General features: G+C 44.6%; 2 protein-coding genes and 5 non-coding genes across 7 annotated transcripts in view; 1 reads left to right on the top strand and 6 right to left on the bottom strand.

Moving 5' to 3' along the window:
* Nucleotides 1-757: 757 nt before the first annotated feature.
* On the bottom strand, nucleotides 758-17,542 carry NOP58 (NOP58 ribonucleoprotein). Its single transcript, XM_069733576.1, has 15 exons — nucleotides 17,384-17,542; nucleotides 12,748-12,824; nucleotides 11,499-11,551; nucleotides 10,956-11,080; nucleotides 10,718-10,854; nucleotides 9,137-9,201; nucleotides 8,923-9,057; nucleotides 8,418-8,563; nucleotides 6,221-6,347; nucleotides 5,783-5,946; nucleotides 5,378-5,512; nucleotides 5,129-5,190; nucleotides 3,375-3,721; nucleotides 2,687-2,799; nucleotides 758-1,090 (listed from the first exon to the last, which is right to left on the bottom strand). The coding sequence occupies exons 1-15, from the start codon at nucleotides 17,426-17,428 to the stop codon at nucleotides 1,037-1,039; spliced, it is 1,785 nt and encodes a 594-aa protein (XP_069589677.1). The 5' UTR covers nucleotides 17,429-17,542; the 3' UTR covers nucleotides 758-1,036.
* On the bottom strand, nucleotides 5,269-5,345 carry LOC138646265 (small nucleolar RNA SNORD11). Its single transcript, XR_011314838.1, has one exon. It is a non-coding gene; the product is annotated as a small nucleolar RNA SNORD11 (small nucleolar RNA).
* Nucleotides 7,898-7,984, bottom strand: LOC138646259 (small nucleolar RNA SNORD70). The gene has a single exon (XR_011314832.1). It is a non-coding gene; the product is annotated as a small nucleolar RNA SNORD70 (small nucleolar RNA).
* Nucleotides 8,649-8,724, bottom strand: LOC138646266 (small nucleolar RNA SNORD11). Its single transcript, XR_011314839.1, has one exon. It is a non-coding gene; the product is annotated as a small nucleolar RNA SNORD11 (small nucleolar RNA).
* On the bottom strand, nucleotides 11,373-11,460 carry LOC138646261 (small nucleolar RNA SNORD70). The gene has a single exon (XR_011314834.1). It is a non-coding gene; the product is annotated as a small nucleolar RNA SNORD70 (small nucleolar RNA).
* Nucleotides 12,382-12,468, bottom strand: LOC138646260 (small nucleolar RNA SNORD70). Its single transcript, XR_011314833.1, has one exon. It is a non-coding gene; the product is annotated as a small nucleolar RNA SNORD70 (small nucleolar RNA).
* A 60-nt stretch (nucleotides 17,543-17,602) lies between the features above and the next one.
* Nucleotides 17,603-26,088, top strand: part of HAUS1 (HAUS augmin like complex subunit 1) — a 111,622-nt gene continuing 103,136 nt past the window's right edge. The window contains exon 1 of the mRNA XM_069733575.1: nucleotides 17,603-17,782. Coding sequence (XP_069589676.1) covers nucleotides 17,762-17,782 — 21 coding nt within the window. The 5' untranslated portion in view covers nucleotides 17,603-17,761. The remainder of the gene's footprint in view (nucleotides 17,783-26,088) is intronic.

Below are 26,088 nucleotides of genomic sequence, written 5' to 3'. Positions count from 1 at the left end.
GGTATATACTGCAGGGGAGGAGCTGAGAGCCAGCAGGAGGGTGTATACTGCAGGGGAGGAGCTAACTTTTTTTTGTATCACTTAGTGTCAGCCTCCTATTGGCAGCAGCATACACCCACGGGTCTGTGTCCCCCAATGAGGCGAAGGAGAAAAGGCCTTCGTCTCTTGAGATTGTATAGTGGGGTGGATTTGAATGCTCAGAGCAGCCGCAGGAATAAACCAATGGATCCTGTCACTCAAATCATCCTGCCCAAACCACAGGCAGCGGGAATCAGATCCTTGCTGTGGGAGAAACCTTTTATGTTCTGTTTCCAAGCAAATATAGTTGAAAGACCCATCCACAAAAAGTCATGAGTGGAGGTTGAAGGGGTCCCTGGCCAGATTCTCCCCACCTCACTCCAGGTGATTGACAGGTCTCTCCCTATGGACACACATGAAAGACCTGTCAGCTGGAGAGTCCAGCTAGGGTCTGCATCACACTTATTCAGTCTCCCCATGTACCTCATAAAATTTCAAATTGTTTTCTCAGAAATGTCGAAGTGTTTGGGAGAAAGATGTATCCAGCTGCAAAAGTGCAGCCAGGCTCAGATCCATGCGGCCCGCAGTTTGGGAAGCATGAATGTAGAGACAGACTCCCTGTACGTTGCAAACAGAGACAAGGACGATAGAATGTGCAGTGTAAAATGGACCCATACATTTTCTGCTTGTTGCCTAAATGCTCCCAATATTAAAAAAGTGGTTAATGAAAGCTGAATGATAACGTTCATAAAAATATATTTGATCAAGACAGAAACGTTTACTGCCTACAAAATCATACATAATAAAAGGAATAAATCTACACAGCCATCATATATAAAAGCTCTCATCTCTGATGTTATCATACATTACTAAACAATGAAAAAACAAGATGTCACGGAGGCCCCGGTCACTGGAGAATTGTATCAACTAAGGCAGGCTCTCGGGCATCCAGATAAACCAAATCTGTAAAGTCATCTTGAAATGAATATAGTCTGTATTTTGTGAAAATGTCCTGTTTTCAATCATCCTCCTCCTCCTTTTTTGCCTTCTTTTTCTTCTTCTTTTTGGGAGGCTGTAAATACAAAACATTGAGAATACATAAGAATATGAACAGAAACAGCACTATGACCAGAAACAGGTCACAGCTGTGATTGTATACTACTCAGATATCCCTTGTTATGGCATGTGAACACTGCTGCCAGAAGAGCCACCACTAATCTGCTGCTTCACTCACACGTCCCCTGGATGAAACTAGGATACCGCTGGGGGTGCGAGTGCTGCAGCCCTTTAGTGGCCACCAACTGATTGCGGTGCTCACATGGCATAACAATGACACATAATGATAATGATCACATATGGCATCAGTGCGGTTGGAGAGGCTCTTATTTAACACTGGAGACCGTAGTATTTAAGAAAGTGTTGTCTGGGTTGTGGACAACCCCTTTGATATCTTGCCATTTTTCGTTTTTGCGTTTGTTTTTTTTTGCTCCCCTTCTTCCCAGAGGCATTACTTATTTTTCCTCCAATATGGCCATGTGAGGGCTTGTTTTTTGCGGGACAAGTTGTACTTTTGCACGACACCATTGACTTTACCATGTTGTGTACTGGAAAATGGGAAAAAAGTTTCAAGTGCGGTGAAATTGCAAAAAAAAGTGAAATTCAACCTTTTTTTTTTTTTTTTTTTTACCATGTTCACCAAATGCTAAAACTGACCTGCCATTATGAGTCTCCAGGTTCATAAGACACCAAACATGTTTTTTTTTTTTTTTATTTAAGCGGTGGAAAAAAAGGGTCCAATTTTCCGTTACCCGCAGCGTCTATTTTTCGTGATCTGTGGTTTGGTGAGGACTTATTTTTTGCGTGCTGAGCTGACGTTTTTATTGATACTATTTCGGTGCAGATACGTTCTTTTGAACGTCTGTTATTGCATTTTAATTTAATTTCACGGCAACCAAAAAAACAAAAACAAACGTAATTCTGGCAGTTTGACTTTTCTTCTTACTATGCCGTTTAGCGATAAAGTTAATCCCTTTTTTTTTCTTTTCTTTTTATAGATCGGGCAATTCTGAACGCAGCAAAACCAAACATGTTTGATTTTTTTGTTATATTTTGAATGGGGCGAAAGGGGGGTGATTTAAACTTATATTTTTAAAAAATATATTTTTTTACTTTTGACATGCTTTAAAATAGTCCATGGGAGACTAGAGGCTGCGATAACCCGATCGGCTCTGCTACATACAGGCGATGATCAGATCACCTGTATGTAGCAGAATTGCTATGAGCGCCATCCATCGGGCGGCGCGCATAGCAATCTGACATTAACAACCATAGAGGTCTCTAGGAGACCTCTGGCTGTCATGCCAACCCACCGGTGACCCGCAATCACATGACAGGGTCGGTGGGCAGATTCCCTGCACGATTTCCGGAAGCGCACGTTAAATGCCGCTGTCAGCGTTTGACAGCGGCATTTAACAAGTTAATAGCTGCGGATGGATCATGATTCCATCTACGGCTGTTCCGGGCACATGGGAGCTGTTCAAAACAGCTGACCTGTACCAGGAAAGATGTGAGTGTTCACTGCCGGAGCTCACATCAAAGGGAGGGAAGCGACCTGCGCAGTATTAGTACGGCGGAGACCGCAAATGGGTTAACCTGTATGGACTCTCACCTCATCAACTGTACTAGTGGTAGGTGCTTCTTCTTGTTCTTCCTCCTCTTCTGTCTTAATCACTTTCTTCTTTTTCTTCTTCTTTGGCGTCTCCTCAACTTCTGGTTCTTCTTCTGCAAAGATAGCACAACAATTTCCATATAAAACAAGTTTACTGGGCACAAAAGTGAAGTTTGCTTTAGTCTTCAAGAGGTTTCCACCCCCATATACAATACTGTTTTTAAGGGAAACTGTCATGTCCTGAAATGCTAAACCTGCAGGTAAGTAGTGCTACAATGCTGTCCAGCCACCTTACTGAAAATGAGGGAGACTTAATTCCTCCTGGGAGTCGCTGGCTTTCAGTTACTGATGCATGCCTGGAATAGCTACAGCCACTCCTCAGTACACAGTGAGGAGCGGCTGAAAGTATGTACACCCAGGCACTGACAGCTCACTACACAGATGTGCTGTAGAGTCGGCTGTCAATCATCCTGCCAGGGCCTACTTCGAGCTGCAGCCTACGATGCTGTGAGCGGTTACTAGCTACCCTGGGCATGCCTCAGACTGAATGCCGGCAACTCCCATGGGGAATAAAGTTCATTTTCTCCCTGTAGTCGCACTGTAACACTATTAACCTGCAGATAGATATATACATTATAATGTCCACACTAAACGGATGCCTACACAATGTAATAGTGCCCAAGAATACCTTCTACTTCTTCAACTGCTTGAATTTTTTGCTTTTTAGATTTCTTCACTTGGAACTCACAGGGCGGCTGCTCTTCCTCCTCCTCAGCCTTTGGCTTTTTAGCTTTCTTTACTCGGACCACAGAGGGCTGCTCTTCCTCAAGCTCTTCGATATTTTGCTTTTTAGATTTCTTCCCTTGGAACTGACAGGACGGCTGCTCTTCCTCCTCCTCAATCTTTGGCTTTTTAGCTTTCTTCACTCGGACCTCAGAGGGCTGCTCTTCCTCCTCCTCAACCTCTTCAATCTTTCTCTTTTTGGGAACCGATGGAAGGGTCGAGTCCCCGGATGGGTCATAAGTTCTAACCTCACTGTAAGTAGAAGGAGATATCATCACAAAGAGCTACAAGTTTTTCAGGCGCCTTGATTTAATGTTAAAGGTCCCAAAGCCCAGACAAGTAAAATGCACTATAATAACGCAAGTGGTTAGTCTTTGGATAGCCACACATGTACATGTTAAGAAACAATTACAGTATACACCCGAGTATAAGCCGCAAATTTCAGCCCATTTTTTAAGGCTGAAATTGCCCCTCTCAGCTTATACCCTAGTTATTCCCAGGGGTCGGCAGGGGAGAGGGAGCGGCAGCTGTCTTATCATGCTCACCTGCTCCTGGCGTGGTCCCTGGTTCTCCGGGGCCCTGCAGCTTCTTCCTGTGTTGAGCGGTCACATGGTACTGCTCATTACAGTAATGAATATATACCCGATTCCACTCCCATAGGGGTGGAGCCGCATATTCATTACTGTAATGAGCGCTACCATGTGACCGCTCAATACAGAAAGCAGCTGTCAGCGCCCGGAGAACCAGGGATGGCAGGGACCGCGCCAGGAGCAGGTGGGTATAACGGGGGCATTGCGCGATAGTCACCTGTCCCCCCGCCGGGCGCCATCTAACGCGTCCTCTGTCTGTGACGCTCTGGTCAGAGGGCGCGATGACGTGTTAGTGAGCGCCGCCCTCTGCCTGAATAGTCACTGCAGAGGATGCTGAGCAACGGCGAGAGGTATGTCTTTTTTCTTTTCTTTAACTGCAGCAGCAGATATACTGTACAGTTAATAATAGCAGCATAAACTGCATTTTATGGGGCGATAATCTACTTTTATGCAGCATTATATGGGGCAAATTTCCTATGGAGCAATAATCAACTTTTATGCAGCATTATATGAGGCAAATGTTTCCATGGAGCATCTTATGGGGCAATAATGAACTTTTATTCAGCATTATATGGGGCAAATTTCCTATGGAGCATCTTATGGGGCCATAATCAACATTTGTGCACCATTATATGGGGCAAATATCTCTATGGAGCATCTTATGGGGCCCTTATTAACCTTTGTGCAGCATTATATGGTTCATATTTTAATATGGAGCATGTTATGGAGCCTATCAAACTTTATGGAGCATTATATGGGGTGTATTTTGTATGGAGCATCTTATGGGGCCCATCATGAACTTTATGGAGCATTATATGGGGCTCATGATTCAATATGGATATTCAAAAACACTTAACCTACTGATGTCTCAATTAATTTTACTTTTATTGGTATCTATTTTTACTTTTGACATTTACCGGTAGCTGCTGCATTTCCCACCCTAGGCTTATACTATAGTCATTAAGTTTTCCCAGTTTTTTTATGGCAACGTTAGGGGTCTCGGCTTATACTCAAGTATATAAGGTATAGTATACACAGACGCATACTATACTTTTATAGCAGCTCATACCTTTTATGTTGATATTTCTCAGCTCTGGCAAGTGCTTTCCCGGAGCCACTAATTCTCTTTAGCTAGGAACAAGCAGATGACAATTTAGCACCGGATTATTAAAGTATTGGTACATCCTACTGTACTGGTACAGAAACATTGAGGCTCAGATGAAGTAGTGACTGATATTGCCCTCATAGAAACATCAGGCAATAAAAGGGACATCATCACAGACCACAAGACAGATATTATAGCTGCCATAGTACCTACCCCCCTCTCCTCCAAATTTCGGAGGCGTGCTTCCAATTTCGCTCTGGTCTCCACCCCCAGCTGTGCATTCGTGTCTTCCCCAAGAGCATCATATCTGATAGCAAGTGCTGACTTGGCTGCAAGCATACGGGAGATCTGAAGGACGAAAAAACAAAACCTTATTATCTACAGTCAGGGTCAGTAATCTTCGGCACCCCAAGGGTTCTGAAGCCAGAACTCGCAGCTGGCCCTAATACAAGGTGAAAGTACCAATTCTTACTTCTCTTCTACAAATTTAGATGATATTTTTTTTTGAAGGGGGGGGGGGGGGGGGGGAAGACATAACTCTGCTAAAGACCAGTTGGAAAGATATCGCAATTGATTAACAGAGGATTGGCTAGGTAGGATTCACTAAGCACCATTTACCTTGCCCTTATTTTTGGGTGCAGTCTGACCAACAAGGGATGCGTGATAAAGAAGACCGTATTTTGGAGTGTCCCTTTTGGTCTTCAGTGCTCTGAACAGTGCCTTCTCAGCCCCCAGGATCTGTACAGTGGACGCTGGGTGCTTTGCCAGATTCAAAAGGGAGCCTATAGAGGGGACAAAAAAAAAAAAAAAAGGATAACATGAATATATATATCATGGCAAAAAATAAGAAAAAAATATAAACTATGCACGGAGATGCAACAGAGTGGCTAAATAGTATATAAACTATAAGTAAGTGGCCTCAGATGAGATAGTGACTACAATTGCCATCATGGAAAATCTGGCAAAATAATATAGTCATCATCACCGACCACAGCTGAAATACAGAGCTGGTCCAAAGACCAGAGAAGCAATCTGGTGATGGAAGTAGAGACTGACCTGCATGGGCAATAAGCCTGGCACCAACCAACTCCCCTACCAGGACCGTGAGATTTGGCGCTATGGCCATCATTCTGTTTTTCAGGTAATCGTATAGCTGGGTCCTGTACTCAGAGATTTCTATTACCTAAATGAAAAAAGCACGAAGCTAAAGCAATGACATGTACAATCTTCATGATATATGTATTATGTGAAGGGGAAAAAAAACTACAAAACAAGACGTTTGCTTTATATGAAGTTTTTCTGCTGCGTTTCACCCAACAGGAAAAGAATACGACAATTCTGTATTAAAAAGTGTTTGCTTTTTATTGACACATTTTCCAAAAATTATATAGGAAAAAAGAATCATGTAATGTGGTGCAATCTGTAGACTTCTTGTCAAACACAAAACAAAATTTTTGATGAATGTATAATTAGTACGGCTTAAAAAATAAAATAAAAAAATAAATAAAAAAAAGGACATATTAACCACTTCACTATTTATAACATTTAGGTATGTCATAGGCTGCGTCCCGTCCTTTGATGTAGCTGTGACACAGATCCTGCATCTTTCCCTGCACATAACAGCTGATCTGATCAGATGTCATGTGTATTTAACAGCAGCGGGTGGATCAGTCAATCTCTGACAGCGGCATTTAACTAGTGCAAACCAGATGCATATCACAAACCCCACCCATCAGCGCCCCAGTCACATGATCGCAATTCGCCAATGGGTTGGGCATGACAGCGGGGGTTTGCAGAAGACCCCCCCCCCTCCCCGTCATTGCAGATCTTATACGGACACCGCCCCGTGGCTGGCATTCATAGGAGATAATGATTTATGATACACATAACAGTGCTGAAGCCCTGGTATTTGTAGCACAGATCAGCTTCAAGTTCCCTAAGGGCACTATTCAACAAGGAAAAAAAAAAAAAAAAAAAGTTTTACAAAAATTGAATATAAAAGTTCAAATCACCCCCTTTTGCCCCATTCAGAAAATAAAAAAAGAATCGTCAAATTGCAACATTTGATTTGCGACGTTGCAATAAAATGCAATGACGGGCGATTAAAATATTGCATCTACTCGAAAATGGTATCAAATAAAATCAGCTTGACACTCAAAAAATAAACTTTCACCCAGCCCCAGAAACCGAAAATAGAGTGTCTCTGAAAATAGCGCTTTTTTTCCCTTACAATGTTTGAATTTTTTTTTCACCACTTAAAAAAAAGAACCTATGCATGTTTGGTATCTGCAAAACTCGTAATGACCTGGGGAGTCAAAATGACAGCTCAGTTTTAGCATTTAGTGAACATGGTAAATAAAAAACCCAAAACAAAATTGTGGAATTGCACTTTTTTTTTGCAATTTCACCGCACTTGGAATTTTTTTCCCCGTTTTCCTTTCCAGTATAAAATATGGTAAAATCATAAACAATAAAAAAGTTATGGCTGTGGGAAGAAAGAAAACAGAAAATGGAAAAAAAAAAAAAAAAAGTCAAATCTCAAGGTCGTGAAGGGGTTAATATTCGGGACCACTTGTATTCGTTTTCATACTTAATGTCTCCTCAACAAAACATTCTGCAAGTCTAGAACAGACACTAATGAGGTGGTGGAAAAAAAAAGGGTGGAAGAGAAGGAACGTGAATCAAAAGGGGGTGGTCCAGCAGTGAACAAGTCCTTTAAGAGATCGATCACCGATTGTTGCCTCAGTGGTAGTGACGAAGATGTTGAATCTAATCACAGTTGTTCAATTCAACTATAAATCCATCATTGGCAACATAAATGGCAAATCCGATATTGGGACACTTTACAGTCATGCATCCCCTGCTGATCCCGGTGTTTTACACAATGGAAGACAAAGGTTTTATTGGACGATTTCCAGGAGTATCAAATCACTACCTGGTATATTATTCAATTGATACTGAACCCCATGCCCTAAGTCTGGGGATATTTATACGGCAAAATCAGGACACCGATATCCATGTGCCTATATATGCAATGGTCATCAGAGTGACAAGCTCTGACTGCACAATGCACATTTTTACAGAAGGCAGTGAAAAGAAAGTGAACTTTTCAATAGGTGATGAGACTTGTGTTTTATGCATTGTTTTGCTTTTCACCCTCAAAGATTTTCTAAATCTTGGTCGTGGTGAAAACACTAAATGTAATAGAAATCGGCACAAACGGACTGCTCTCTTCCAAAGGTCCAACACTTACCTGATCACACAAGTGTAAGATATTATTGATATCTTCCTCTGACACCTCTGTGCCCATGGAAATCTCTGCAGCAGCTTTCACCTCTGCCTCCACTTCTTCAGAAAGGATCTCAGAGAGGTCAAAGGAGGCGTAATTAACCCGGTCACCTGGCCAATGATAAAAAATAAACAGAGTAGTAATTCAACATATGTGCACAAATGAACACTAGAAATAATAGATAATGCAAGGAGATGGCCTCAGATGAAGTAGTGACTGAAATTGCCCTCATTGGAAAATCAGGCAATAAGATAGTCATCATCAATGGCCAAAATAAAGTAATTTGAGATATTCTTCGTTTTATCAAACCCACAGTCAGTGGAATAATCATAAAGCAACAGTGAACAATGCTAATAGCAAACACATAGGTAAAATCAAATGCCTGCATGCTTTTAATGGGGACAAGATGGGCGGTAAGCGAGTTTAGCACCGTTCTCTGCCCATTAGGATTACAAGCGTTGTAGCTCACCTACAGCCCGCACACACTTGCAGTATGCCAAGTTATCGGTGATGACTTTGCCCAGCTCAGGAAAGTGCCAGCCGTACCACTCTCTGCAGCGCATGATGTAATTATTCAGCTCCTTATCCAGATCATCTAGAAGAGCTGGAGGAAAAAGTAGTGTTAGAATTCAGAAAATATCTAACCAGCTTCATAGCATTATTTTTCATCAGAAGACACTCACAGATCGCTTGTACAATCATTGTGTCCACCTTGTCGGGGCTGAACTTTAGTTTGTAGCGAGACAGGCTGTGGATATACAAAATCGGTAAGTCATGGATAAAGGATAAAATGGGAAAAGCAAACATCAGGCAATCAACAGGTATCAACAGTGTTCCACAAGAGATATTTACGTATTTTGCACAGTCCCTGACATATTCCACTAAAAGGGAATCTTCCATTGAGACTCCTTAAATAAAGAGCATTGCCAAGACCTCACAAGCATGCTTCTTAGAGTGGTTGTGCAGTAGCATTTATTTTATTTATTTTTTTTACTATGGGCCTAAAAGCTAACAAGGTAGTTGATAGAGGAAAGTACCAGCACATTCTACCCTGCAAGTCTCAGAGCATCACTGACCGCTCCACGTCAACAGAACCAGAACAATTCTTCCCAGCTGCTTCGATGACAGGCAGTGACTACGAACGTCATGCTGATTGAGCGACGGCTCCTCCCACTTATGCAGTGGGGAGTCAGCTGTCAATCAGCATGACGTCGGCAGTCACAGCCCATCGACAGAGTAGAGCGGAAGAGAAGCCACTGCTCTGTCGACATGACGTCAGCAGAAGCCATGGAATTGCTGGCAGGAGCGTTTATGTCCGCTTTGTGCTGGCAGAGATTGGTGCAAGGAACAGGCAGGTAGTGCAGAACTACCTGCCTGTTAGATCTTAGGCTTGTAGTAATAAATTAAATAGTCTTGGATAACCCCTTTTAAGGGGATATTTTTCAGTGCACAAATGCCAAAAAATAGGCTTAAAGGTTTCACTAATACTGCAACCAAAGGGGATGATTACCCGTTAAAAAATTACTGTATCATATATAGACATCTACATAAGTTATACAGCATACTAGATTAATACAATGCCTGTATCAAGTTTGATATTCAAATTGGGCTTTCTCCAAAATAAAATCACTGTTATCAGATAGCTTTAAATAGTTCGTATACGGAGATGTGCATGTTCAATGCATTAGCTTTACATTGTCAGTATATTCCTCCATTACTGAGAAATCAGAATTTGAATTGATACATAAATGTAGCTTAGGCGTTATTTGTAGATGTGAGGCCTCTGTCACTGCAGCTCTATTGCCACCCAGCAATGCCTCCCCTGCTTTACCTACAGCCTCTACAAAGCATGAACATCAGGCAAAGGGTCAGTCAAGCAGGAGGCGGCGGCGCTGGGTGGGGACTAGAGCTGGAGTGACAGAAGCAGATCTACCATATTCATCCAGCCTTATTTGCATATCAATTAAAACGCCGATTTCTTAGGAATGGAGCAACGCATTGGTCATGTAATGGTATTGCTGCACTTGGCTTGGGGTGAAGTCTTTCTGATAGATTCCCTTTAAACTTAGATCAAAATTATATATACATACACACACACATACATATATTCTCAAATTACTCAAGCGTGTCATCGATTGTATCTATATATAAACCACACAATGGTGATCACATCACAAAAGTGGAGCTTCATTCAAAATGGTTAAAAACGCGTCAAGGCTACTTTGGCTGTGGAAGATAAAAGGAATTAGAAGGGTATTTATTACCTGTGAGCCAAGCCAAGGGACATTGCAGCCATCTCCCGAGTGGAGAGTCCTGTAATAAGGCCGTCCACCTGATTGCGGATCCCCCTCATGAGCTCCGTCACCATGGCACTGTGCACACAGCTGATGTTCACTTTATCCTAAAGTTGGGAAGATGGAGGGCACAACCGCTCAGCTTATGAGAAAAGCATGGCCTGCAACAAACCATGTGGAAGTTCTGGATGATTCCACACATTAATACCTTAATGACACCACCGAGCTTGGCATCTGCAATCGCCAGCTGCTCATGTGCTTCTTTTGCTGCAATTTTCTTTAGGACCTTCTTCAAGTTTTTGCTGATCTTTCCTTCTACCAAAGCAGTGGCCGCTAAGGGAGGGGAAAGTGGAGACTTCAATTAAAAAAAAAAAAAAATTGGGGGCGATTGGGTTCAGTCTGAAGCCAGAATAAGGGGCACTATAGCAGTCATTTGTATTCATATTCACATACTGTGTCAACAAGTAGGAAAGTAATGTAGCCAGGCAAGTGCCCTTTCAACTCAGTTGACTGGTCTACAAGGCTTAAAAGTGGACAACAAAATACGTTTTACTTAGGCCCCAGTCAGCTGACCCGATTCCGTCAGCATTTTATAGGAGCCTGCCCTGATGAGAGCAGCCCAGAGAAGAACGTTGCCTCAGTGGTAGTGACGAAATGTTGAAGTAAAATCATTCGTTTCATCGGAAGAACAATCCATCATCGGCAACAGTAAACATATCGAGAAGTGGCATGGATGCAGATATCGGCTTACCGGACAGCGCTTCAGTCGTGTCCTGGAACTTTTCAAAGTGCTTCAACTTAACACTAGAAATCAAGAAAACCAGGAGTCAAATAGCATCATGGCTGGTTAAACAGATTAATGTAACAGAACTAAACATCTTCTATAAAAAAAGGAGCTCAATGAGAAAAAAACAAACAAACAACATGTTTAACTAGTGATGAGTGAAGGTGCTTGGACGTGAACAGCGGTGAAACATGAAGGTGCGGGGACTGAACAGTATTATTCAAGCACAAAGAAGACCCTCGGCTAGCACACGAGCACGTCCGCTCATCACTAATGCTTACATCCCGGACCAGCAGTGCCCCGGCTGTCACTGAGCTGTCCATTCTGGCGGCAGCAGATGATCAGCTGCAGCCGCTTTTGCTTATCTACCAACCCAGACTTTCAATCTGATGGATTAGTGAAGAATGCAGCAACTCAATGAGTGCGGATGGGTGAACCGCAGGGAGAAGTGCTGGTCTGGGAGGCAGGCATTTTTTCTTTTATGCCACAGAGTTGAATGATTAAAAACGGGTTGTCCAGTAGTGGACAGTGCCTGTAATGGGACTGTCAGCACAAAATGACTATTAAAACCAAGTACAGGCGGAACTTATTATTATTATTATTATAATTAAGTGCAACCTTGGCATGGCCAAATAATTAAGCGCACCTCCCTACCTACTTGTTTTCCCCACTATCTCCACCACCCTCGTTAAATGACAGCTCTGACATAGATCCAGAGAAAGGTGGAGATAGATGGAATGCAAGAGTGGTAAGGTGTTCTTAAAGGTTTCGCCCCGCCAAGGGTGCACCAGGCACCTGTATTTTGTTTGAAAGGTGTTGACAGACCCCCTCTAAGAGATAGATCTCGCCGATTGTTGCCTCAGTGGTAGTGACGAAGATGTTGAATCTAATCACGGTTGTTCAATTCAACTATGAATCCATCATTGGCAACATAAATGACAAATCTGATATTGGGACCCTGCTGCACTGATTATTTCACAGAATGGATGACACTTCAGTTCCAGGTGTATCAAATCACAACCTGGTATTCAATTGATACTGAACTCCAGGCTCGAATTAGGGGATTAGTGTTTCTCCAAAAAACATTGGCAAATACCCTTGTGTTTATACGTGTAACAGTCAGATTCTGAAGTTAAGGCTGTATGAAATACATTTTACAGAAGGCAGTCACTACAGGAGATAAGATACACTTGGATATAGATATTTCAGGACTTACACTTTATTTGCTTTTTCTGGGGTTTCGAATTCTTTCCATATACTGTCCACTTCTTGTAACTTGCTCTCATCTAGAACCTGAAAAGACAAAAGTAATTAACAAGCAAGAAAGGCAGGAACACCAGTGCTGCGGAGTTGGTGTCGGTAAAAAAAGAAAAGAAAAAAAAAAGTCAGGTCCAGGATGTGCTATAAACCTTTTCATAAGAATTTGGGAAAGTTCGGAAATAAATGTCTGTTCCTGATCTCAGGATCTGGGCTTTTAGCGGAGATGAATCTGTGCTGCACTTTATGTACATGCCCAGCAGTGACCAGTGCTGAGGAGTTGCAAGTCAGGGAAATTGAGGAGTTGGGGGTTCGGCTTACCGACTCCACAGCCCTGAAGAACACTACACCTTTGTAGGTCCCCATTGTTGGAGGTGTCCTGCATTCCCTAAGAATGCAGATAGCCGTATTTTCTGGTGTATAAGACGACTGGAATGGAATTTGGGATATACCCGCCGTATAAGACGGGGGTCATCTTATACGCCCAGTCATCTTATACAGCGTGTGCGGTGCGGATGGTTCCCAGGGTCTGGAGGAGAGGAGACTCTCCTTCAGGCCCTGGGATCCATATTCATGTAAAAAATAAAGAATAAAAAATATGGATATACTCACCCTAGGACGGCCCCTGGCTCTCAGCGGTGCAAGCGGCAGCCTCCGTTCCTAAGAATGCATTGAGTGTAGGACCTGCGATGATGTCGCGGTCCCGTGACTAGTCACGGGACCGCGATGTCATCGCAGGTCCTACACTCAATGCATTCTTATGAATGGAGCCTGCCGCTTGCACCGCTGAGAGCCAGGGGCCGTCCTAGGGTGAGTATATCCATATTTTTTATATTTATTCTTCATTTTTTACATGAATATGGATCCCAGGGCCTGAAGGAGTCTCCTCTCCTTCAGACCCTGGGAACCATCCAGCCAGGATCGCTCCCTTGCACACGCCGTACAAGACGACCTTCGACTTTTGAGACGATTTTCAGGGGTTAAAAAGTTGTCTTATACGCCGGAAAATACGGTAAATGTTGCAGAGGTGCTCGGAGAGCAGCATAACTATGTGATCACAACAATCCCCAGGAAAGCAGTCTTATGCCTCCACACAGGAGGGAACTAGCAGTCAGTTTCCTAGGTAAGCATAGTCCGTTAACCAGTTCAGCAACAGAGTATAGGCTCCAGTTTTTGACCCCTCAAGCAGATTTTTAAAACAATGGGAAGGTTTAAAGGGGACTTATGAGATTAAAAGATGGTCACTACCTTCTAAGCTGGATAGGATTCCGCTTGAAAAGCTCAATTAATTTCAATATGGATAAAGGAATTGTCAGCACAGAATGATTGCTGATACTATAGACAAGTGCTCGGTACATCATGTCATGGCCAAACAGCTCAGTGCACGTACCCACCTACTTGTTTTCCATCTATCTTCATTCTTCTCCGGCTGTGTGAAGCCAGAGCTGTCAGAGGGGAGGTGGAGCTAGAGGGAAAACAAGGTGTTCGAAAGCTGCACTTAAATATTTGGCCACACATGCACCAAGTGCTTGTACCTGGTTTGAACAGTCACTCAGAGCGGAGAGAATTCCTATCAGCTGCACAGTCAGTCAAGACTTTGGGGATTTCAAAGGTTCAATGGACCATTCAGCCATAGTTCTTATAATGCATGGCTGGGTCAGCCAGGTGGGCAAGCAGGGATCATACAGCCAATGGGATTAAGGCCAGATTCACACATCCATGAAACAGATCCTGTGCTTGGATAGGAATGCCCAGACTACCTGTCAGCTCTCCTGAGCCAAACCCCCTCATTTGTGAGGCATGCATACAGAAATAAAGCATCCAGCTAGGACTCTTTCACACTTCCGTTTTTTACAATCAGTCACAAACCGTCAAATGTTGAAAAGACGGATCCTGTGCAGATTGTAAAAAACGGATGCACTGGGTCAGTTTTTTTTTTTTTTTTAACGGATCCATCGTGGCCGCAAAAAACGCATACACAACACAACCCAGGTTAAAAATAAATAAACAAATTGTGATATTCTTACCTTCCGGCGTCCCCCACAGCCTTCCCGATGCTGGCGGCAGCTCCCGTTCCCAGAAACACCTTGCGAGACAATGACCTGTGATGACGTAGTGGTCTCGCCAGACCGCTACGTCATCGGGTCATTTCACAAGGCATCACTGGGTAAGAGTATCACAATTTTTTTATTTTTAACATTATATCTTTTTACTATTGATGCTGCATGTCACCATAAAAATACAGTCCAGTCTGCAGGCCCCATGTTATAGAGCAGGAGGAGCTGAGTAGATGGATACATAGTTTTGTGAGTAAAGATTGCATATAACTTGTGTTTTATTCATTTACACCTCTGCCCTTTCTTGGATTTTCCAGTAAAATGCCCAGTAGACCCAAAATCCCAGAAAGTGCAGAGGTTTAAATGATTCCAACACAAGTAATATGTAATCTTTACTCACACAATTATTGATCAATCTACTCAGCTCACACTGCTCTATAACACGGGGCCTGCAGATTGGATGGGATTGTAATGGTGAAGGTTCTCTAAAATCATTGTGCATGCTCAGAAATCTAGTGCCCTAGTCATCAAAATGTTTGATAGAAAACTGACATAATACTCTTCACTGTGAAAAGGCACTAAATATTTTGGAACTAAGATTCTGCAACTTTTGGTGTTTAGTTTTGGGCAGCATTTCCAAAAAGCTGGAGATGAGATGGTGGGACGAGGCGTTGGTGTGTGTTTTTTTTTTTTAACAGCAGATTTGTTATTACAGTCCCTGAGAGGAGTAGCATTTCTGGCTAGGGGCATGTAACCACAAAGATGTGCCAGATTCATTAAGTGGTGCGCTTCTTGATAAATCCAACCCCAAGAGGCTCCCAAATTAAGACTGGCGAAAATCAGATCAATTCAAAACCAAACTAAACAGGCTGCACACAGACACAAATGGGAATCAAATTTAAAAACAGAAACCTTAGTTTACAGTTTGCATTTTTGGAGATATCCAATTGTTTGTTAATACTGGATACATCACAAGCAAATGGAAAGTGGACATGTGAACACAGGCAGCGATCCCGGGTCTAGAGAAGATGATATGCCATCACAAGCAGATGGAATGTGGACATGTGGACACAGGCGGAGATCCCGGGTCTAGAGCAGATGATACGCCATCACAAGCAGATGGAATGTGGACATGTGGACACAGGCAGCGATCCGGGGTCTAGAGCAGATGATACGCCATCACAAGCAGATGGAATGTGGACATGTGAACACAGGTGGCGATCCGGGGTCTAGAGCGGATGATACGCCATCACAAGCAGATGGAATGTGGACATGTGGACACAGGCGGAGATCCCGGGTCTAGAGCAGATGATACGCCATCACAAGCAGATGGAAAGTGCACATGTGGACACAGGCGGAGTTCCCGGGTCTAGAGCAGATGATACGCCATCACAAGCAGATGGAATGTGGACACAGGCGGAGATCCCGGGTCTAGAGAAGATGATACGCCATCACAAGCAGATGGAAAGTGGACATGTGGACACAGGCGGAGATCCCGGGTCTAGAGCAGATGATACGCCATCACAAGCAGATGGAATGTGGACACAGGCGGAGATCCCGGGTCTAGAGCAGATGAAACGCCATCACAAGCAGATGGAATGTGGACACAGGCGGAGATCCCGGGTCTAGAGCAGATGATACGCCATCACAAGCAGATGGAATGTGGACACAGGCGGAGATCCCGGGTCTAGAGCAGATGAAACGCCATCACAAGCAGATGGAATGTGGACACAGGCGGAGATCCCGGGTCTAGAGCAGATGATACGCCATCACAAGCAGATGGAATGTGGACACAGGCGGAGATCCCGGGTCTAGAGCAGATGAAACGCCATCACAAGCAGATGGAATGTGGACACAGGCGGAGATCCCGGGTCTAGAGCAGATGATACGCCATCACAAGCAGATGGAATGTGGACACAGGCGGAGATCCCGGGTCTAGAGCAGATGAAACGCCATCACAAGCAGATGGAATGTGGACACAGGCGGAGTTCCCGGGTCTAGAGCAGATGATACGCCATCACAAGCAGATGGAAAGTGGACATGTGAACACAGGTGGAAATCCCGGGTCTAGAGCGGATCTCTGAATAAGTGTGATCACCGACAACTTTATACTAAGAGGAATCCTGGGCGGCCATTTGTTTTTGCACATTCAGTAGTCCTCACAGGGACTGACATGACTGGCTGATGTGCTGCTCCTGGGGGTAAGGGATCCCGCACAGGAGCTGAACTCCCCCAGCCGGAGCCTGGTAGACTCCCTGCATGTGGCGCAGCTCCTGCCCAGTATGGGCAATAAACTACATATAGCACAGAACGAGTCTCCCCATAACCACCGCTGAGCCGCCCATCAGCCACGTGTTACAGCCTACTCCGCACAGGATCACTAATCTAGGTGCCCGGCCGTCACACCAGAGGACTCTATTACCCAGAGAGGCCTAGCGATGTGCGCCCTGCACACAGCCATGTGCGACCTCAGAGACGACTGACACATGCAATCACTGTACAACCTCATCTGACGACTAGATCGCCGCCTAAACTCACCTTAAATATGGCGTAACCCGCCGCGGTCTCAAAGAGCACCAACATGGCTGACCCGAGATCCCTGCTTGCGTCCGACCCGGAGACCTACGCGCGAATCCTCCGGAGCCCAGACACGTGTAAGACTAAGCGCCAAGACGCATGCGCATTGCCCGCTTCCGCCTGTGCACTTCCGTTCCCTGTGAGTGACGTCACCGCGTCGTTCCAAGGTCCTGCAGTGTAGGCGGTGCTACAGGGAGCGAGGACTGGAGCTGGCGGAGCGCGCGAGTGAGCGCTACCTACGCGTTGTCACGTGATAATCTGTCAACGCTGATTGGCCGACTGCGTCTCACTAGTCTTTTAGCAGCCAGCAGTGGCGGGAGTTTAAGGTTTGAAGGAGCGATGGACGAGAAGAGCACGAAGGTGAACACCGGGGAGGGGGGACGTCCGGAGCGCTCACCCAGCTCATGTCAGGCGGCTCTGTGCTGCTCTACAGGCCGAGGCATGGCAGATAATAGAGCGTAGGACTACAAGTCCCAGCATTTCCAGCAGAGCCTGTATAGGAGAGGTTCTGTCAATTTAACTCCTTCATGACTGGGCCCTCTTTTTTCTCCTTTCCTCCTCTGTGAATCATAACTTTTTCCTCAGGGGCCATGTCTCTTGTTGTGGGGTGAGCTGGTGTTGATGACGCCGTGTATGTTGTTGCACATGGTGGGAAAAATCCTAATGGGGTAAAATGGTGAAGAAAGGTAATTCCGCCATTGTTTTCTGGGGTGTTTTATGGCGTTGGTTGTGCGGTAACCATGGCGATGTGTTTCTCCAGGCCCGCACCATTACACCGCCACCTCGTGTGTAGTATTTTTTTTTTTCACTGAAAACAAAATCGAAACTGTTTTTTCCCGATCCAAGATTTTCTAAGATTTGTTTTTTTTTTTTTAGAGGGAACCTGTCACCCCGTTTTTTCAGATTGAGATAAAAATACCGTTAAATAGGGCCTGAGCTGTGCGTTACAATAGTCTATTTTGTGTACCCTGATTCGCCACCTATGCTGCCGAAATACCTTACCAAAGTCGCCGTTTTCGCCTGTCAGTCAGGCTGGTCTGGTCGAATGGACGTGGTGACATCGCTGTTTCTTCCCCCAGATCTTGCTCATCTTTCCGTTGGTGGCGTAGTGGTTTGCGCATGCCCAACTGCCGAATCCACTGCGCAGGTGAAGAAAAAGAGCGCGATCTGCGCTATTCCCCTGGTTATCGGTGGGGGGCGGCCATCTTCCTGAGGCCGCGCGTGCGCAGATGGAGTGCTCTGCTGCCAGGGGCTTCAGGAAAATGGCCGCCGTGATCTCCATCTGCGCACGCGCGGCAGCCCGCGGCCATTTTCCTGAAGCCCCGGGCAGCAGAGCACTCCATCTGCGCACGCGCGGCCTCAGGAAGATGGCCGCCCCCACCGATAACCAGGGGAATAGCGCAGATCGCGCTCTTTTTCTTCACCTCCGCAGTGGATTCAGCAGTTGGGCATGCGCAAACCACTACGCCACCAACGGAAACATGAGCAAGATCTGGGGGAAGAAACAGCGATGTCACCACGCCCATATGACCAGACCAGCCTGATTGACAGGCGAAAACGGTGAGTTTGGTAATGTATTTCGGCAGCATAGGTGGGGAATCGGGGTACACAAAATACACTATTGTAACGCACAGCTCAGGCCCTATTTAACAGTATTTTTATCTCAATCTGAAAAAACGGGGTGACAGGTTCCCTCTGTCACCTGAATTTGGAGGGAACAATCTTCAGCCATAGAGGCGGGGTTTTCGGGTGTTTGATTCACCCTTTCCTTACCTGCTGGCTGCAATATTGGATTGAAGTTCATTCTCTGTCCTCCATAGTACACGCCTGCGCAAGGTTGAAGATTGAAATTTGTTCCCTCCAAATTCAGGTGACAGTCCCTTTAAATCTTCCCATCAGCAGTGCTAGGTCCGAGCTTGTCTTGTGCACAGCGTGCTGTCATTTGTATTGGTACCATGTTTGAGAACATGTCTGTTGATCGTGGTTTTTTTTTTTTTCTCTTTCTTGTGCATTTTTAATAGACCAAAATTGACAGTTCTGAAATGTGTTTTACTTTACAGCATTCACAGTACAAGTTACTTGATCTGATGCTGGATCTGTACTTTTATATGTAACTTTCTCTTCAAATATATACACTTTCTTTTTCCTATAACCATTTTGAGAACTTACATATGTTTTTACTTTAGACCTTATGGGGCTTAAACCTGCAATTGTTTGATCCCGTCTTCCGTGTCCTGCACAGCCACATTGTTGCAGTTTATAGGAAACAAAAGTGCAAAACTGGGGATCTCTCAGAATATAAAAATGTGTTTATTCAAATTAATACATGCTTTATTATATAAAAACGCATATAATTTAAAACAGCCCATAGGCCGCATGATTTCACCCACTTGACTCTTTAACAAGTGCCGTGATATTCCCAAGCTAATAATAAAGCAGACAAGAGCAACATAATGGGATCACTTTGACCAACATAGTGTGATGATTGAGGAATACAAAAAAAAGTTGCGTTTTCCTCAGGGAGAGGTAGCATTTTGTAGGGCTATATGGTACTTTGATATTAGCAGGTCTACACTTATTTGCTCATATTGTTGTTTTGATCTGTGAACCATGTATATATAACTAATTGTTTTTGTATACTAAGCACATTGTATATGGTTATACCACAGGCTATTATATTGTATTGTATGACCATGCTGGAGTAGTTGGGGATGTGGGTTGTCACTCTTTTCCTATATTATCATATTAGGATATGACTTGTGTACAACATTTGTGCTGTTGTTGCACTTTTAATGTTTTTATCTGTTTTTCCTTGTGATGTATCTTTTTGTGTGTTGCATTATTTTTTTGTAAAAGCTTACTAATAAAAGATTTTGTATTTTTTCTACATATGGTTGTGGTGCTCTCTTTCCTTGTGGACTTGATCTTTCTCTATGGGTTTAGTTGCTATGTTTCCAAGTCCACGGTGAGCCCCAACAGTTATATATTCAGCGGTGCCCTCCGCCCTCATGGCTCCATTGGTGCACAGATAGGATACTACTCCAAAATAAGAAAAATAAATTCGGCACTCTGATTTTGAACGCAGAAAAAAAGAAAATACTTTATTGATACAGGTACATCCACTGTATGGAAAGAGTTGACGTTTCGGCCAACAATCAGGCCTTCATCAGAAATTGTGAGCGCCATATCCCCTGCACAGCACTGCGTCACCTCAGTCCCAAGTGAGACTGGTTCCAGGATGATTCCACTGCTCAGTTGAAAATGATCTGTATGTATCGCCATCAAGATTAGAAGACAAATTCTGATGAAGGCCTGATTGTTGGCCGAAACATCAACGCTTTCCATACAGTGGATGTACCTGTATCAATAAAGTATTTTCTTTTTTTCTGCGTTCAAAATCAGAGTGCCGAATTTATTTTTCTTATCATTTTGGAGTAGTATCCTATCTGTGCACCAATGGAGGAGTGCCATGCAGCCTTTTTTGCCACGAATACTGATGTCAGAAACAAAAAGTAATGACCAGACAAAAAAAAAATTATTGCCTAAATCGGCCTGATCCATCCAAACAGTAAGCAATATCATGCATAAGCCTTATGTTACCTGAAAAGCAATCAATATGCGGATTTGGGGTTTGTGCCCACTGACCGTAATCGCTGTGGGTTGGATGCTACGTACTTGTGCATCGTCCAGATGTTACAGCATAGCGGATGGGATTTTTAAAAAAAAACCCTCATACTCACTGCGTCCACAGATGCCCACTGCTCACACGCAGAGAGGGACATGCGGCGCGTCTCTCCAGACTGCAGCATGTCTATTTATCTCAGAGAAGCTAGTCTCTGCAAGAGAAATTTCACCCGTACAATGTATTGGATGCGGTGAATCCACACGGTTCATTAAACATATGCAGATCTACCTGCGTTTAATAGATGGCAGCGCTTTTGATGTAGCGAACATGCACTGCTTCCAAAGCGTTGCCACTTCTGGATCGTGGGCACATAGCCTTATTGGTCCATCATAAAATGTGAGCTCATACAAGACCTGTATTGTCCATGGAGTTATAGAGGGGAAAGCGACCCCATGTGCAGCTTCATCATGGGTAAAGAGTATAATAAAATGTATATCTTACCCCTGATGAAGCTGTGCGTGGGGTTGCTTTCCCCTCTGTAACTCTATGGACAATGCAGGTATTCCTCAATCATCATGCTATGTTGTTCAAAGTGATTTTGTGAGCTCTCATGTATTGTGTTATTGATCCCATTTCTTTGTTCCTGTCTTTTTGATTGTTTGGGAATACTGCGGCTCACATTAAAGTCGAGTGAGTCTAATCATGTGGCCTATGGGCTATTTTAAATGTTTTTAAATTTGTGTGTGTGTATATATTGTGTGTTAATTTGCATAAACACATTTTTATATTCTGAGAGATCACCAGTTTTGCATATATTTTACTTTTTTTTTTTTCACTTGTGTCTTCTTTATATCCTTTGGGTTGGACGCCATATATTATATTGGTGGTGCACACCCTATTGTTAGTTTATTGGAAACCTCTCGGCCTCCTAGGAGGTCCAGCCTATCTCTGGGCTTCACTGGTGTAATCAAGATGATAGTGACAGCAGCTGTGGCAACCTTTTGGCACACGATGATTGTCACTATTCAGGAAGGGGTTAATCTGAAGTTCTGTAACTTTGTAACAGTTTGTTCTAGTTTCTCTATGGTTTTAAGATCACCGTTTTCTGTCAGTGAATGTGAACATTCTTGATATACAGAGCCTGAAAACCTAGACAACTCTAAAGCTCCATTCTCACTTCCATTTGGCCTCTTTCATAGAAAGAGATTTTATTTTTCTGACGCCCATGACGGCACCACGGAGAGAGGGGATCCGCCCACCAAGGACAGGAAACCTAGAGATAAAAAGGCGGTACCTCTCTCCCGCATCAGTTGGTTTCCTGTCCTTGATGTGAGACCTACAGACTCGCCTTTAGGCCACATTCACATGTTCCTTTTTGTCCCGCGGGTTTTCCCGCAGCGGATTTGATAAATCTGCAGGGCAAACCCGCTGCGGTTATCCCTGCAGATTTATCGCGGTTTGTCCTGCGGGTTCCGCTGCAGGTTCCGCTGCGGGATTTACCCCTACTATTGATGCTGTATATGCAGCAATATGCAGCATCAATAGTAGTGTTAAAAATAATAAAATCATGATGATATACTCACCCTCTGACGTCCCGATCTCCTGGGCGCTGCAGGCGGCGGTCCGGTTCCAAAGATGCTGTGCGGCCAGGACCTTCGGTGACGTCACGGTCATGTGACCGCGATGTCACCGAAGGTCCTGGTCATATAGCAAACCTGAGACCGGACGGCCGCGTGCAGCGCTGAGACTTCAGAGGTGAGTATAACATGATTTTTTATTTTAATTCTTTTTTTTTTTTAATACAAATATGGTTCCCGGGGCCTGTAGGAGAGTCTCCTCTCCTCCACCCCGGGTATAACCCGCACATTATCCGCTTACTTCCCGCATGGTGGGCACAGCCCCATGAGGGAAGTAAGCGGATCAATGCATTTCTATGGGTGCAGAATCGCTGCGATTCTGCACAAAGAAGTGACATTGTCCTTCTTTTTTTCCGCAGCAATTCTGCGCGTTTTTCTCTAGTAGCCTTCCACGACAGCCACCAGGAGGTTGTCTCCATTCCCTAATGGGGGACAGGAAGCACAAGAGGTTAAAAACCCCTCCCACCTCCCATTAACCAGTGTCTTTCCTGTCCCCCATGGGGCATGGAGAGGTTCCTGGTGCGCTGCTGCGGCGGCTCTAGCAGAGTACCTGTATTAATTTTCTTGCCGGGCACTTAAGGTCGGGCCCCCCGCGGCTCCTCCTGCGCTGTGCCTCCCGTCTCCTCGGGATTCTGGGACCGCATTCCCCGGCCTCCTGCGTCCTCTTGCGGGGACAAAGCTGGTCGGGGTGCCCGCCGGAGGCCTCCCTGAGCTCCGGCGTCTCCCCCTCCAGCGCACGCTGTTCGGCGACCCGGAAGTCAGGTGACGCTCCACTTCCGGGTCGGCGCTCCTGTGCAGGAGCGATACAGACCAGAGCGATGGATCACCGAACGGCGTGCGAGGCACGCTGCATCCTCGCACGCCTGCCTGGGACTCCGGAGGGGGAGGGGCGGCTAATTGCCATGCGCTGGTGCAGCTTATTTTCTACATAAGCTGCAAAGACGTCTCAGGTAAGCTGCTGTAAGCATGGATGCGTCTTGCCCTGCAGCTGCAGAGCCCAGCGCTCCCCAAGCCCTAGTAAGTACGGCAGAGGGGGTCCCATTTAAAGGTACATTTAAATATACCTTTTCTTACACGGCTTCCTCTCTCATTGCAGGGAGTCAAGCCTGGCCCTAAAAACATTACCAAGCGCAAATGTGCCACCTGTAATGTAAAAATGCCACCAGATTGGGAGAAAAAGTTATGCCAACCTTGCACGGATAAAATCGTCAGAGCGGAACACCCTTCTTTGATTGATGAAATTCGCTCCTTGGTTAGGCAGGAGGTTCAAACCTCTTTGGCCACACTCGCCCCACCTCCACCACCATCCTCACCTGGTCCATCACTCCCCAAAAAGAGAAAAATCCAGGAGTACTCGGAGTCAGAGTCTGAGGGGTCTTATACGTCTTCCTCTGTCAAATGGGAAGATGCGTTACCCCGTAAATCTGCGGAAATTAGGAAATACCTTTTTTCCTCTGAATATATTGAGGAATTGGTATCTGCAGTGAGGAACACCATGGGGCTAAAAGAGGAATCAGTTCCTCAGTCTATACAAGACGAACTGTTTGGTATACATACTGAAAAACAACCCGGGTTCCCCGTCCATAAAAGCATAATTGATATGATTAATAATGAATGGGAATTGCCCGAGAAACGGCTAACAACGCCTCCAGACTTTAAGCATCGGTTTCCTCTTGATGAGGACCTAATAAAATGGGACATTCCAAAAATTGATGTCCAGGTGGCTAGAGTGGCTAAAAAGACGGCTCTGCCGTTCGAGGATTCCTCCCAATTAAAAGACCCCTTGGATAGGAAGATTGAGAGCCTTCTCAAAAAGTCCTGGGAAACGTCTACCTCAGCCCTCAGATTCAATATAGCATCCACCTGCGTGGCCCGCTCTCTCTTCCGTTGGGGGCCCCTTTTATCATCCTGAACCGCAGAAGTTCAAGCTGGCAGTCTGGCTATTGAAGCCCAGGTACTAAGAGCTAAGGGCCTTTCAGAGTCAGTAATCTCTACTCTACAGAAATCTAGGAAACCTATTACCAATGCCATATATGGAAAAATCTGGAAGAAATTCTCCTCGTGGTGTCATCCTCATAAACCTGACCCTTTTCATCCTAATATTTCACAAATATTACATTTTTTACAAAAAGGATTAGAGTTGGGGCTGAAGCCAAGTACCTTGAAAGTTCAAGTATCAGCCTTGAGTTCCGTCTTTGATCAGGACCTTGCGGGTCATCGTTGGATAAAAAGGTTTATGGTTGCAGCATCAAGACATTGTCCAAGAAGACAAATTTTCGTGCCATCTTGGGACTTAAACATAGTTCTAAAAGGTCTTACGGCTCCTCCATTTGAGCCATTATCATCTTGTTCCTCGCAACTTCTGTCCTACAAGACGGCCTTCTTGGTTGCAATTTCTACCGCAAGAAGAGTAGGGGAAATACAAGCCCTTTCAGTAAGAGAGCCTTATCTTACCATAAGAGATGATTCCATTGTGTTCCGTCCAGATCCTTGTTTCCTACCGAAAGTAGTGTCAGAATTTCATCGATCACAGGATATAGTCCTCCCATCGTTCTGTCACAATCCTTCAAATCCGGAAGAACACAGATTCCATACTTTGGATGTACGACGTATAGTGTTATACTACTTAGAACATACTAAATCATTTAGAATTGACAAAAATCTCTTTGTTCATCTTTCTGGCAGAAACAAAGGCAAGAAGGTAGCGAAGAGTACCATTGCCAACTGGATAAAAAAGGCCATTTCTGAAGCATACTCAACTCAGAATATTGCTGTTCCTGCGGGCCTAAAAGCCCATTCCACCAGATCTACTTCCGTCTCTTGGGCTGAAAGGGCTGGCGCTTCATCGGAGCAGATTTGCAGGGCAGCAACATGGTCTTCCCTACACACTTTTACTAAGCATTATAGATTGGACTTCTGGTCCAATCGGGATCTTGCTTTTGGCCGAAAGGTTCTTCAAGCTGTGGTCCCTCCCTAAATACAGAATTGGTTGGCATTCCTCCTGGTGGCTGTCGTGGAAGGCTACTAGAGAAAATAGAATTATTCTTACCGTTAATTCGGTTTCTAGGAGCCTTCCACGACAGCATTAATTCCCTCCCGATGTTCTTGGATATTTTTTCTGAGAACCTAAAGGTAACCGGTGCTATGGGTTCAGTTGTAAGTCACTGGTTAATGGGAGGTGGGAGGGTTTTTTAACCTCTTGTGCTTCCTGTCCCCCATTAGGGAATGGAGACAACCTCCTGGTGGCTGTCGTGGAAGGCTCCTAGAAACCGAATTAACGGTAAGAATAATTCTATTTTTTTCGGGTTTTTCCGCATCATGTGCACTGCGGTTTTTGTTTTCCATAGGGTAACATTGTACTGTACCCTGCATGGAAAACAGCTGCGGACCCGCAGCGGCAAAAT

The sequence above is a fragment of the Ranitomeya imitator genome, chromosome 7 (genome assembly GCF_032444005.1).
Source record: "Ranitomeya imitator isolate aRanImi1 chromosome 7, aRanImi1.pri, whole genome shotgun sequence".
Taxonomy (NCBI): Eukaryota; Metazoa; Chordata; class Amphibia; order Anura; family Dendrobatidae; genus Ranitomeya; species Ranitomeya imitator.
This window is presented reverse-complemented; position numbering and strand designations above follow the sequence as displayed.

Bases quoted from the DNA above. Each gene is read 5' to 3' on its own strand.
- NOP58 (XM_069733576.1), bottom strand. From the start codon at position 17,428: ATGTTGGTGCTCTTTGAGACCGCGGCGGGTTACGCCATATTTAAG. The intron at 11,081-11,498 runs GTAAGCCGATAT...CCCCTCCCTTAG, and splicing joins CACGACTGAAGCGCTGTCCG to CGGCCACTGCTTTGGTAGAA. The intron at 6,348-8,417 runs GTAAGTGTTGGA...TTTTTCATTTAG, and splicing joins TCTTACACTTGTGTGATCAG to GTAATAGAAATCTCTGAGTA.